At 42.3% G+C, this 14628-nt stretch overlaps 1 protein-coding gene across 4 annotated transcripts in view; it reads right to left on the bottom strand.

Moving 5' to 3' along the window:
- Nucleotides 1-505: 505 nt before the first annotated feature.
- adkb (adenosine kinase b) overlaps nucleotides 506-14628 on the bottom strand; it is a 142647-nt gene continuing 128524 nt past the window's right edge. For 2 of the 4 annotated variants that reach the window (XM_053864534.1, XM_053864533.1), the window contains exons 11-12: nucleotides 1626-1712; nucleotides 506-1420 (exon numbers count right to left, since the gene is read on the bottom strand). In XM_053864534.1, the coding sequence (XP_053720509.1) occupies nucleotides 1296-1420; nucleotides 1626-1712 (212 nt within the window). In that variant the 3' untranslated portion in view covers nucleotides 506-1295. The remainder of the gene's footprint in view (nucleotides 1421-1625; nucleotides 1713-14628) is intronic. The other 2 variants (XM_053864531.1, XM_053864532.1) reach the window with 2 other exon arrangements.

The raw sequence follows: 14628 nt of genomic DNA, 5'->3' as shown, positions 1-14628 counted from the left end.
AGAACTAACTAATCAGCAAATGCAAAACTGGAGGGGTTTTTTTGTGTCTTGAGGGCTATTTTAAGAAACATGATTCCGTGGTTCCAAATGAGACCTTTTTACTTGCTGTTGCTGTTCGAGGTGCTTTCTGGTTTTACTAGCTGCTTATTGATTTATTTGTACAACAACATTCTCTCTCTGTTTGTGCACTTTTAACATTTTTGTGGAAAATGGAGAACGACATGGCAATAATATTGGCAGCTGGAATTTGAAGTGCAAGTAAAAAAGTACAAAAAATACATGTTTAACTTTTGAATGGCTGCAGTCAAATAACTACAAAGATTAGGTGGAAAAAATATTGGTTGGTGGTATTTGTATTGTTTAAACGAATGTGTTAGAATAATAAAAAAAAACCAACTTGATATTTTAAAGAGAGTAGCAAATTGCAAATCGATACTAAATATATGAAACTGTGCTTGATGTGTATGTAAGGACACAAAGGTTTGTGAGTCAGTCAAAGGCCCAGTTGCCATACATACATACATAAAACATCCTCAACTAGCCACTGCTTAGTCCTGTTCAGTGTTGCGGTGAGTGCTGGAGCCTATCCCAGCAGTCATTGGGCAAGAGGCAGCAATACACCATGGACAGGTCGCTCAGCCGGGTACACTTTCTAGGTATGTGTTTTCCAAATGAAAAAATACATTTTAGGGGTATCTTATTTTACTGACATAAATACTCACCATGAAGACAGTCTAGCGTCGAAATGAGTCAAAAATGTCATCCAAATATAGTTACTTTAGTTGTTACGATTGGGGCGATTTTTTTTTCTTCGAGTTTTTTTTTTTTTAAGTTTATTGAAAAGGCTAGCTAGACCAAGCAGTCGTGTGTACATCCATGCTCAGGACGAAGTCTTTCACATTTGTTTTTCTGTCAGCAGATGAGCAACATAAAATTGCTCAGCAGACATTACGTGAATGCTCAAACAGGAAAATTGCATGTTTCTGAGTTGACACATCATTCCATCAGGTGTCCAGCTGACAGCTGAGCTTCCAGTTTTCCAAACACATCATGTTACATGGGTTTTAGCGTGGTCCTGCTTGCAGAGTCATCACATGGAACGTGAGCTTGAGGTTTGAGATTTTAATAAGAGCATTAGCAGACATGCAATTGTAATGTAATGTAATATACTTGCAAAACATTTCAGATGTGACTGTTTAAAAGAGTTGAGTCCCACTTATTCAACGTGACTGGAAAAGTGTTGTAAAACCCTGAAGCAGAAGTGTGGAAGTACAAAGGTTGGCACAGAAATGGGGTCAGTGATAGTCTGGCTTCTCGGGGAAGGTGCAGCCAACCCGTCTGATGATGACATTGGCGGAGTAGTGACCCGCCCGGATGCACTCCTCCAGTGGTTGCTCTTGGACCAGTGCGGAGAGGAACCCTGGGTGGACAGAAGAGCAGAGGTCATCGCCCTGACTGTGCAGCATCACAGCAGCATGCTTCCATCTTCATGCATCTCTGTAATCCACGTGCAGCAGCGGGTTAAATGTCGCGCTCACACCATCAGCACTGGTCACAGGTTTTCGCGGCCCGGATCATATCAAAGGTTAATTGGTGAGAGAGAGGAAGCCGTGTCAGCATCATACCTCCCACGAAGGAGTCGCCCGCACCGTTGGTGTCCACAATGTCATTCTGGTCGATGTCCAAAACTGGGAACATGGTCACTTTCTCACCTACGGTCAGAACACAGAGGGGGAGATAATTAAAGATGCATGGACACATTTCCCTGCACAGATCCAGCCAATTATTCCCGTAAGTGACAGCACTCTGGTCTTGGACGCAGCAAGTCTTTACTGGGCTGAAGGGATAATTGGTGTTTTGATCTCAACTCTTAAAACTTTTGTTTTTGGTTCAGTGGCAAAAATCTCTGTTGAACGGCAGCGGGTAACAACTCAGAGCCAACCAAGAAGCTTGAATGCTAAAAGAATGGGATTCACGTTCACACCATGTCCTACACTTTGGATCATTAGCGCTGACAAAGCGTTAGGAGTTTGGGAAGCAATAACCACGTATCCTTTGAATCCAAACACATGCTGAATGCAATTGACATTTTTTCCAGTGTCAAGTCTTGCTACAAATTGTGTTTTTGTTTTGTTTTTTTCCTCAAATTGACAAATCATACTCTGAAAATACAGGAGTCCAAAGGGATGAACCAGTCTCCATTTGAAAAATCAGACAGTTATAGACAGTGTTTCCATACACTTATCTGCAGGATAGAAGTCAGATCATGACACCTGAGTGAGGTGGAGAGCCAACTACTGCTGTATCTCATTGCTTCAGTTTCGAGTCTCTGTACTCAGCCATCTCAGCCTGACCAAGTGGGATGTAATGAAAAGCAATTTCCCTTTGGAGAAGTTAAGTGATTGGATATTAATGATTCCATTTCCGTTGCTGCTTATCGAGTCTCAGTTTCTTTTACAATCCATGTGAAATCAGGTCACTCACCACACTTACTGATTTTACTTCTTTGACAGTTGTTTGCTGTTGCAGAACTTGTCCATGCAGGAATCAAGTGATGCATTGCTCTTAAAAATTAGCCCCAGAACACCTGTCCTCCACTCTCTCGGATTGCGAACATTGATGATGAATGCAGATTGTGCTGGTCTTTCGTGACTTCCCTAAAAAATACTTGAGGACCAGCCCAAGTTACTACAACAACATCACCCATTTCTGCCTGAGGGAATGAGCAGCACCACCACATAGACGTAGACGTACACAGAAGTACGGCGTTTCTCACATCGAGCAGTTTTCTGTGGTGCCATCGTGGTGTAAACCTGGTCCAGACAGTGTTAAACAGTCGGGTCAAAGAGAGCACGGCTCACTTTGCGAACACAACTGGGATGTTTTCCGTGTCGACTGCCTTCCCTCTCTTGATCGTGATCAAAGGTGCCCACAGTTCCACCTTGTGAATGCCCTGTGCTACCTGATCAACCACCTTGTCTTGACCTGCTCCTCTGTTCTCTCGCAGTGACCACGGTTACACAACGGCCCAGGCAGCAGAATTACTGCCACACTCTGGCCAAGATCAGACTTTTAAAAGGCATCTTTGTCTGACTATAACTTATATGCCTGCGTAATGCTGTGCCACAGAAGCAAACGCATCTTCGTACAGTCCCATCGTGAGTCCTCACAAGCTACTGTAGAGCAGAGGGCGTGATCTGTTGTTTTAATAAATGGCATTGACATCACACGGCCGTTAACTGGGTGGCGAATCAGTTCGGACTCACACACTTTACTGCTTTATCATTTGAATATTGTTTAATGATTTGTTTTTTTTCCTGAATCCCCATTTGATGGCCTCGCAGTAGTGCTATGTAGTAGTGCAAGCAGTTTCAATCTGACACAGACCGCATTAACAATGGGGACTTTGTTTCAATACATACATCTTTCAAAAATATAAAGTGCAGAGGAGTGATGAAGAAGTTTTCTATGAATTATTTCATCCTGTTCTGAATGATGTGAGTTCACTTTAATCAAGAAATCTGTCACAGCCCCGTTGCTGCATACCGGATCCAGTATAGCTGTCTCAGAATGTCTCCTTGCTAGCTAATAACACAGCGTTTTGACAGTTCAACTAGTGACACGCACACCATGCAGTTTGGACATTTCATTGACTTTCATGCTTTCCCCAGCCTCTCACCCTAAACCTACCCATCCAAAACAAATGGCTAACTTTAGCCATGACTCTGAACCAAACTGAAACCTTAGCCATACAAGTTCACACACATGCACACATAAACAAGACCTCTCATTGCTATAATGCTTTTCCCAACCAAATGGCTAACCTTAACCACAACCTAAACCAAACTTAAATTGTATTATAATGTCCCTGTTATTTTGAAATTTTAATCCTCAAATTGTGGCTTAACCTCATGGGGACTGGGAAAAGGTCCTCACAAGGAGGTGTGTTTCCAAGAATTGGCTCCCATCAATATAGCTTACACACAGATGCTTTGTTCGTTCCTTCCTTCCTCTTATTGAACTCAAAGTAAGCCACTGTAAGCGACTCTCTTTTCCTGAGATCTACAATCCAAGTCCTCCCGTCTGCTTTCCTCATCAGGCTGCTGCTTATCCACTATTTCTCAACCTTGTCACTCCAACAAGTCTCCTTGTCCTCCTTTCTTGGCAGTTTCCTTCACCGCCACTTCTGTTGTACTTTCCCAAATGGGTCTTCCTGACCACCCAGAGTCTTAGATAACTTCTCCCTGAACTTGCAATACATTCTTCCTTCCTGAACGTCCACCATTTAATCTAGGGCTCTGCCTTCACAGTCGGACCTGATTCGACAGATCACAGGCCTGTGCTGCCTGGAAACATTCTACCTTGACGCCACCTTATAGTCAACTATCATTTTCAGATTCACTCTTCTGCACATGACGTCATCTATCTTAGAACTCCTCCCCCCACTCTTGTATGTTACCCTGTGTTCCGCTGCCACAACATCCTCTATGTGAACTCTAACTCCACTTCTGTGTGTGCTGCTGGTCTGTGTGCACTCCAAAGTAAAACGTGTTTTTACTTATCCCCGCCCCAACCCCACGCATGATGCGCCTGCCCGGCGTGAACACTACGGAAGGAAACCGTTCTTTTAGTCCATTGACACACGTATGCGTAACATTCTACCCTGGAGGCTGCCTTTTTTGTCAGTAAAGGACGCAAAAGTCAGCAGTTCCCAACGTCAATATATTACGCCATGGCAGCGTGGATGGGTTGTCAGATATTATAGGACAAAACAACAACACATGGTGCTAGCAGTGATGCTGGCTCAAAAGTGGAACTGAGAGAGGACACGCCTTAATTTATCACGCCATTTCGGCAAAGAGGTCAAGAGAGAATGAAGCCGTGCTTCCGACCACTTCGTGTGATACATCACCCCTCAGACATTTAGGAGAGCGATTGGTCATGAAAACCTCCACACAAGATTCATTAAGATCATTTAGAAAAAGAAAGTTAAAACTAATTAACTATAAATCATGCTCTCCTGATCAAATGACTCAGCAGTTTCTATTTTCTGGAATACAGTCAAAATACGATACTGGAAGTCTCTCATCACTGCAAGACATGAGATTTTTAGTGGCATAAAAATGTAAGCACAAAGCTAAAGACACAAAGGCTGCATGATGTGCACTAAAGTCAGAGTTGTAAACGCACACAATATTCTAAAATCCTTTAAGTCACTCACGCAGTCTTAAAGTAAGGAAGAATAGGTGGAAGTTTTAACAAGATATGTTGACAAATGCATTTTAAGTCAAACTTCTTGAAGTGGGCATAAAAGCGTACTTGAAATAAATACCGACTGAAGAGCTGGATGTTTGAATAAAATCTTAATTGACAGTAGCACGAATGCTCAGGAGTGTCAGCGCTCTAAAGCAACAAATGATCAAATGCCAACAGGCTGAGATGAATTTAAAGAGCATGCACAGTCAAAAACAGAAACCATTAGCTCAAGCTCTCTTTATTATCTTCTGTGGATTATATTGCCTCAATTACCAGTTGCAGATGCACTTCAAAGAGACTTCCAGTCTAAATGAGAGGGGGATGGAAGAAAAGCACAGAAAAAAAAGAAACAACCAGACGACAAAGTCTGGAGGTGTAGAGTGACATTAAATCAGCAACTTATGTCAGAGCAATCGCAATCTTCAAACAGTCCCCCAGCTCTGGTGCAGCCTTCAAATAGGGTGCAGGAGACAAAAGACTGACGTGTGGATAAAAGGAACACTGGGAGGCTGACAGAGCGACTCACCGAGAAGAAAAAGGCAGCGGGATTCAGGAGAACATGAGAGGAAATTACAGACAAAAAGTTCTTTAATGAGTAGCTCATTGAAAGTGTGGGTTGGTGAGAGCAGCGTTCCGTGCCTCCTGAAGTCAAGATTTCACAACCTGCAGCCAAGGATTTACTCGACACCTGCACTTCCCATTTCACACAGTAGCACTTTCCACAGGTCATCAACAGCAGTTCCAATCCCAAGGCGCCTGATAGATCCCATTGGAAGTGAACGCTTTGGTTTGTTAGCGCTGCCCTTTTCAGAGGGTGAGACATCATTATTTCCTCTCCACGTGTGAGAGAGTGGGGCATGCATAGAAACACCTCCGGTCAACTCTGTCATCACGATAAGCTCCAGTGTAAAGTGAAAGGTTTGGCCCGAGCCTCTTGTGAAGAACTTGTTTCTTCTGAGGTTAGCATCCTCCAATAAAGTGTATTGGAAAGGCACAACCAACACACGTGGACTTGGAAGTTCTAGTCTCATTCTGGTTTCCACTACAGTTGTGGCTTTGGAAGTGAATAAGGAACAATGCAACTAGACTAATGCGTGTGGTGGCAAGATAGCAGGGTGAAGGTGTTCCACAAGAGCAGGGGTCGGCTATTAGTGCCACAAAGGGCCGCAGATTTTTGTTCCAACCAATCAAGATGACACCTTTCCACCAATCAGGTGTCTTCCGAGTGTAGTCAGTTGATTGTCAGTCTGGTGTTGCTTGTTTCATCTGAAACCTCACGGGTTAAACGTGTGTGCTTGATCAGTTGGAACAAAAACCTCCACCACCCCGGCCCTTTGAGGCCTGGATTACCTACCCCTGCAATACAGGGAACTGGACAAGTCTGGTCGCTTCTTAGACAAGAGCAATGATCATAAAAAGAAAGTTGGTCACTCCAAGCATTCCCAGCCCGAAGATACGTATAAAGCAATTTAGCCACTTAGTAACCCCAGGTAGGCCAGACGTGGGACAAGTGAGGTCTTTTATCATGGGGTTAGAGTGAGTTTGCGCTTCAGAAACCTTGCGACCATTTTCATTACGATGAGTAGGCACTGTTGAAAAGCACTGAGAAGCGCTGCAGAAGGAAAGCATCTCCTGTCACCAAGGTTTGTGTAGGGAAGCTCCTTAATGATTGCTCTGACAATACCATGTCACCATGGTCGTTGCCTCTCTCATCATTTTCCCTGAAAGATGTCAGTTCACAACAGCAAAAGCAGACAACCACTCAATGACTGCTGAGCTTATTGGACACATGAGCATAAAACTCCAGCTCCTCCAGCAGGACTAGCAGTAAACAATGAACAGCACAAAAGTGATGCCTACAGGTGAAAAGAACAGGCTCTGCAGAGAAGCCATTCATAAGCCCATGTTTAATATTTGGAACATACAGGGATTTTCCCAAACCACAATCAAACCGGTGAAGAAGTTGAATCAAGCTGGTTGTTATAGCATGTAGACTTTGAAAAAAACAACAAAACTTTCATCAGCTGTGGTGTATTTTGCGGCCCTAGACTGCTTGTCTTGAGCTGGTGAGGGTACATAGTGTCTTTTGAAAGTGAAGGTTGCCTGATATATAAAGTATGAAAAATTATATCAGTTTGTAGAAGCGGATAGTTAACTGTACTGGTGGAAAACAAACTTAGGGTGCATCACTATTCACATTGTCATGTACTATACATGTCTAGCAAGTTACTGTATTGTTTTTGATTGTTTTCGGTGGCCGCGTGACCTTTTATTTCATGTCTGTGTCTACACTTGTGCTGGTTTAAAAAGTGAAACTTGAAAAAATGGAAATTAAGCTGAAGTGATTAAGATGAATCGTTAAGTAACTGTTGACAAGAACAACCTCCCGTTTTTGGTTATTTGTAGTTTCATTAACAATTGCGAAATGATCTATCACATTATTTTCATCAGAGTAACGGAGTAGTGTTTATTCATGTCATGTCAGGAAGATTCATTATTGCTTTGTTATTTGGTAATGAAAAGAAATGACTCGAAGACGTCATCTGTTTTCTTTGCATTGCTAAAGTGTTAGAATGTGAATATCTCAGTGGTTGTTGAAAATGGAATTAATACTAGATCAGGAAATCTGAAAAATCTATTAGGTTTTGTTTCAAAATCATTGGAAGACTTGAGTGACGCAGGCTTGATGCCAGTTAGCCACATAGCTAGCGCTATCAGTCTGATGATGTCAGTCACTGTCATTTCATTAAACCAACAAATCCCAACATATAAACCTGCCTTTGAGAAGAAACCATCTAACAACAGGGGTACGTGTAGGTTGTAGCCCAGCAGATCTTGAGAAGAAACCATCTAACAACAGGGGTACGTGTAGGTTGTAGCCCAGCAGATCTTGAGAAGAAACCATCTAACAACAGGGGTACGTGTAGGTTGTAGCCCAGCAGATCTTGTGAAGAAACCATCTAACAACAGGGGTACGTGTAGGTTGTAGCCCAGCAGATCTTGTGAAGAAACCATCTAACAACAGGGGTACGTGTAGGTTGTAGCCCAGCAGATCTTGTGAAGAAACCATCTAACAACAGGGGCACGTGTAGGTTGTAGCCCAGCAGATCTTGAGAAGAAACCATCTAACAACAGGGTTACGTGTAGGTTGTAGCCCAGCAGATCTTGAGAAGAAACCATCTAACAACAGGGGCACGTGTAGGTTGTAGCCCAGCAGATCGCTGTGATCCTCTTCACCCTTGAGTGCAGAGATCCATCAGGACCATTGTGGTACATAGTTATGTGCACATAATGTCTCAAATAAATACAATATGGTGAGATAGACGTGGTCTGTGAACACACTGCAATCTCCCAAAACGATGAATACCAACTATTTGTCAGTCATTGAAAATAAATGAGGACAACCACCCAACTTCACAAACTGTCACGGAATCTGCACCCGTTATCGTCATGCACGATAACATGAGTGTTCTTGTCTGCATCATCTTGTCAACATCATGAGTTTTGTGACTTTGCAGAAGCGAACATCACTGGGAAATAAGTGGATTCCAGAAAATCCAGAGGAGCTCGGGAGCTGATTTCAGGTCAGCTGTGAAACACACAAACACTTCTACTGTCCCACATGCTCTCGCTCACATCACAGAGAGACGATTATCGCTTTGATAGGAACTTGACAAGAATGCTTTTCAGCCAATTAGTGGCAGAAGGACTCAGGCTAATTGATGCAACAGATGAAGCCAGATGATGCACAATGTACTAACAATGAATTAGTGACACTCGCGTGCATCCATGAGCTGTAAGTACGAGTGAGTAAATACATTTGCGCTGGTTAAAGCTAATGGTCGCTCTCATTTGTGTGGGCCAGGATTGGTCAGCTTTTCACGGCCTGCAAACAAATGACCCTGCGTGGGAACACTTTCATACATTAGCGATAAAATTAATTAAATGTGTTCACCGCAACAATGCAATGTTGTGGCAATTAGCCGTTGTTGGTTGGTCTTTTTTCTCAGAATATGATTAAAAACGCCCGGGGCCTCACACTGTATGAGACAGTGTTGCACTCTGCTGTAGAGGCTTTTTTTGGTCCAGCACAGAGCGTAACTGGCTTCATGATATATGTTGGTGCAAACTAACATACTGGTCGGCAAATACATTATGACTATGGGCCTATTCATGAGTTGACACTGGAATTATTATACATACATTTCTCTTGAAAACAGTGGGGACAGCAGCAACAGCAAACACAAAATGTACACAGAATAACAGCACAAAACACAAAGCTGCAACACGTTGCATATTAAAACTAATCAATTAATCATATTTCATATCAATTAAACCCATCAGAGGAACAAATATCGGCTATGCAATGTAATCTAAAGCATTTAACTTAGGCCTCCTCTCTGCTGTTCCTGGAGCTCCGTGCTGCAGCTGAGACTGTGAACTGAGGAAACACTAGAGACATGAACATAGGGCGCTTTAATGTCAATAAAAGGCCTGTAAAGTCTGTGGTCAGATTTGATAAACGTTATTAAACAAAATCAATATCTTGGTGGCTCATTTACCTGTAAAAATCCATACATTAGTGTCCTGTTGTTAAAGCCACAGGGCTCAGGGCGTGTGAAAAAAGTAGCAGTTTACAGTCCGGAAGTTGTGCATTAGCAGACCACAGTGAGTGGTTTCTTCATGAGGTCTTGTTCGACATCAAGTTCCATAATATAAGCAGCTGTCAGAATAACCCCTCGACTCCACCATAAGCATCTGGGTCATGTGACAGATGTGCCGTGGCACCACCCAGCCTACTGCCTTGACTCCCGTCAGTCAGCATAGGACGCAAAACTCCACTTACCCAACGTCAGTATGTGACACCGTGGGACTGAGGATGGGTTGGTTTTTCAAGGGTGCTTTGACCACTTGACTAAACATATGGACAGCTGTTTTTTTTTAGTCATATGTGTGGTTCAGTGGAACAGCAGAGATTTTTTGTCCTTTGTTTTCCTTTAATTGATTGGTAGACTGACTAATTAACAGTGCTTAATATTTAATATTCTCCCAATAGACCTACGGACATTAGGATCATGATGCAAAACCAGTGTACAATTATTTGATAGCCGAGGTTTGCAGACGATAGACAGTATCTCTTAAAAAGAACCGCTAACTTGCATGAATATTAATGACTGTCTTTGGTAGAAGTTGTTCAAGGGCTGTTTGATCGGCCATGACCCGAACACCATCAATGCTGCAGTCCTTCAGTCAAGCTGACTTGGACGGCGAATAAATGACCATTATGTGGACCCACAGCACAGATCTGCATAGAGGTAGTCCCTTCCAATACGTCAATAAAAGACAAACAGGTTTCTTCGACTGTCTCACTCCATGTCTTCAACTCTGCTCTCTGCTGTTCAGGGGGAAAAGTTCACATGACCCCGATTGTATAAATTATTCAAGTTGACTGACATGCCAACTAAAGTTACAGTCAAAAACTGAGCCAGCTGTGTTCAACAAAGACCTCATTGGCAGCGGTCCGTCATGGAAACAGAAAGGAAGGAGAAAAATCCAGCAAAACGCCACTTTGTTGTTGCTGGCTGGTGGCCCCTCTTCCCCCCCTCCCTTCTCGTGTGACTGCAATAATATTATTTGCACTAAAACATTTATTTTTATTTGAAACATAGACTTGTTCAGTGAGAGGAATCTTGACAAAAGGAGCAGTTTTTTGCGAGCGTGTGGAGTCACCCTGACAGGTAGGCGCAGTAGAGAGACGGAATGAATGTGCTCTCTTTCAGTCAGCTGTAATTGCAGTGCTCTTGTTAATTCTCTCTTCATAATACGTCCATTAGGCTCCTGTATGATGGTGATTAAACTGCAGACATTCTTTCAACAAGCTTCCCTTTGAAATGAGTATCAATTACATTCTTTATTAAGACTATTCTTTTCCCACAATTCTCGGCAAAACACAGAGAAAGTGCACTTAGCTAACAAAGTGACTGTAAATGCAAATCAGACACAACCTCCGCGTTACAGGGAAATGAGCATATGGAGCATTGTTTGGATATGAGTTGATCAAACGCCTCTGGTGGTGGTGTTCCACAATGCTGTGTCACCGCGTTAGTAGGTGGACGAATTAGCTGGCACAGCATGATGATAAGCTCTGACACCATCACACTTTATCATCCACACAATTAGAAAAATGCACTTGCCAATATAAAGCTGCGACAAGACTGGATTGTGCAGATGGGCTCGAGGTAAAGTCCTCATTGGAATCGTGGTGGGAGAAACTTCTCCTGGAAGGTTTCCTGCTGCACAGCAGCCAAACCCGGAGCCTCAGAGAGGAAAACAACTTCACCACTTTCTTGGCAAACGTGGCAGGTTAGCAGCGAACCGAAATCCAATATGGTCCTCTATCATAACCGACATCTTTGTTCACAATTCAGTTGGAAAAAAAGAATACATATGCCTGTAATTACAGTAACCACAGGCCAAAAGATCATCGCCAAGCAATATCCTTCTCCGGGAGACATGAAAGGAAACATGGGAACATGAGAAGCCAGGAGAGAGCAGCTCACTCTCGCAGCAACGTCTGCTAATTGATTTAGTCTTTTTTCAGGAGCGACAGAATGTAAACAAAGGAATTCTTTAAACAGACTTGATTTTGTTTAATAATTCTTCTCACACAATTCTCTTTTTTTTTTTTAAATAAACTGCTTGCTTTGAAGCCTTGGCCCCTCAAACAATTTGTGTCTCTGTGGTAAATCGAGGGTCAATCGCAGCCCACATTGATTTAATCTGAGTGGATGATCGTGGGTTGTAAGTCAGCATTTAGCTAAAGACTGAAGCAGATCATTAAAAACCCAACAAAGCTTCAACTCTCAGGTTTGTTTTACAATAATCTTTTTTTTTCTTATTCTGATTAAAATGGTCTGCATGTGTTTCACAGGTCAATCACAGGAATATTTCCACAATTAGATGCATCATTTTCAGAAAACATCACGCTGATCTGTCTGTCACATTTATTTATTCATTTTGAAGTTTAGAGTGAGAGGCATTTTATTCAATTAAATGATAACCAGTTAAAAAAAGACAAAAAAACCCACCACCCAACGTGTCAATGCACAAACTTTGACTAACAGAAGTAAAGTACCTTTGCTTTTCAGCTGGCATTTGACTCACATAATATTCTATGACAGTTTATGGAAACTAAATTCAATTGATTTTTTTCAGAGACATGAAATGAACACCCGGTGTTTCTTCGTTCCACTTATGTATTGACGTTGAAGTTGGTGAAATGTTAGAATACAATTAGGAGTGACAGGGAAAATGCTGGGCGAAGGATGTAACAACTGGAAGCACCAGGAAAAAGCTGGAAAGAAAGGCACACACTGAGGTTTACGCATGTGGTAAAGGAGAATATGAAGAGGATAGGTGTGAATAGAGAGGACGCACAAGGTAGGACATGTGGAGGAAACTGACTTGCTGAGGCAACTCCTGACGGGAAAATGCTGAAATCAGGAAGAAGTTACAATTCATTACCTGTGATCTACTGTAACCTGAACATTTATTGAGTTTTTCTTTTTGCCATGTGGGACCTATTTTACAAGTAGCCAAACTTTGACAGACAGTTAGCATGAAACTACTCTACTAATATTTCTACTGCATTACCAAAATCTGCTAGACTGTATTGCCATATAAGAGAAAGACCATAGTACGTACAGTACTTGTACGTACACTGGTTTATTTCTGAAAAACCCTTTTTTCTGGATTTCATTTCTTTCAGTTTTTTTTCCTCAATGTGGTTACCTGTTATCAGTGCACGATGGCTGAGGGCAGTGTCCCATGCAGCTGATAGAGCTGCAGTTTATACTAGAAAAGGACGCAGCGAGCGCAAAACCTCCGCCAGTTAATTCATCTGAAAACAAAACTAATTAAAAGTGAACCCATGTGTCTGCTGAAACCCATCATCGAATCAGGGACCATTCGGTCTTCAGTCGAACACTCTCCCAACTCAGCTATTTCAGCACAGTCATGCCAAGTACCTAAAGACATGCCTGTAGATTGTATGTAAGGCACATAGTTTAAAAAGTCCTGGACCTAGACGGTGATCTGGATCAATCCCAAAATGGAATCTTCTGTTCATTGTCCCATTTCAATAGGTGGACGAAATAGCTGGCACAGCATGACGATAACCTCTGACGATAAGCACCCAATTCCCTGAACTTTTCCATAACTTTTCTAGTGACGTTGAACACAGACAGACAGACAAAAAAGACATACTATTTGCCACCATTCCAGTGTCCAATCCCTATTACTGAAGGATCATTAGTGAATGACCCTGCTCTAGTAGCTGGATGATGGAACTGAACAATGAGAGCTCGTAGTCATTTAGGAGCCAGTTCTTTCCCTTTTTCTGGGAAAGTCACAAGAGCTAAACATCGAGGTACAGATTCAGAGACTACAAGCTATTAAAGTTCTATTCACTTTTATATAATTCTATGTAAAAGGAAAGGTTCTGATATCGTGAGTAAAATTGTGAAAGCCAATCTACTTTCACTTTTTATAAATACCTGCAAATTTTCCTCTTCTCAGTGTGAGAAAAAGATGCCAAATGTTTTCTAATTCTTCTTCTTCTTTTTTAATATACGAGCACACAATGAGAAAATGCACCCCTGAAGATCTGTACCAAGCCATACCCTTCAATCCGCCCTTTCAATAAACACTTACTAGGTTTATTAGGGTTTTTTTTATATAAGGGAATGCTAAATATGTAGTAATTATAACCCTGTTGGGTCTGAACATCTGGGTAAGATGCACATCCAACGCAAACACTTTACAGTCAGACAAACACAGGTGCTACCCCGAACCCCCTGTATGTTGCTCTGAGTAATGTAACTTCAGTTCGATGAAAAGCGCTCACGGGCTGCTGCGAGACAAAACGTAACTTGTCAGGTACTAATGGGGTTCCGCATTTGCACATGTTCAAAAGTACCAATGGCAGTGAAGTGGCTCGATCAAGACCTGATCTGAGGATGGAGCATCAATCTCCATGAAGGTTCATGGCACAATGGTCTTAATTGCAGTTTTAATGGGGCAGTAAGCATGAGCTTGGTGTCAGAGGGAGCTACATAAAGGGGAAATCCCCTCCCAGTTCTTCCACACACTTGATTTGAGGCACTGTTGGGATGAAAGGCTCTGAAGAAGGGGCAGGAGAAAAGCCCTCAACAATGACAAATTGACATCTCATTCTGGAAAATTACACCACAGGAGAAGGCTTTCTCTCATCCTTAATCACTGCAAAACCGTTTCATATGACGTGCGGAGGGTGGCGAATGATCAAAATCTGACAGGGGACAAATTGCAAACAAAATGAGAGATCAAGTTTAT

This window comes from Synchiropus splendidus, chromosome 5, assembly GCF_027744825.2.
Source record: "Synchiropus splendidus isolate RoL2022-P1 chromosome 5, RoL_Sspl_1.0, whole genome shotgun sequence".
Taxonomy (NCBI): domain Eukaryota; kingdom Metazoa; phylum Chordata; class Actinopteri; order Syngnathiformes; family Callionymidae; genus Synchiropus; species Synchiropus splendidus.
Note: the sequence above shows the minus strand (reverse complement) of the source record. Positions and strands in the feature narration are given on the sequence as shown.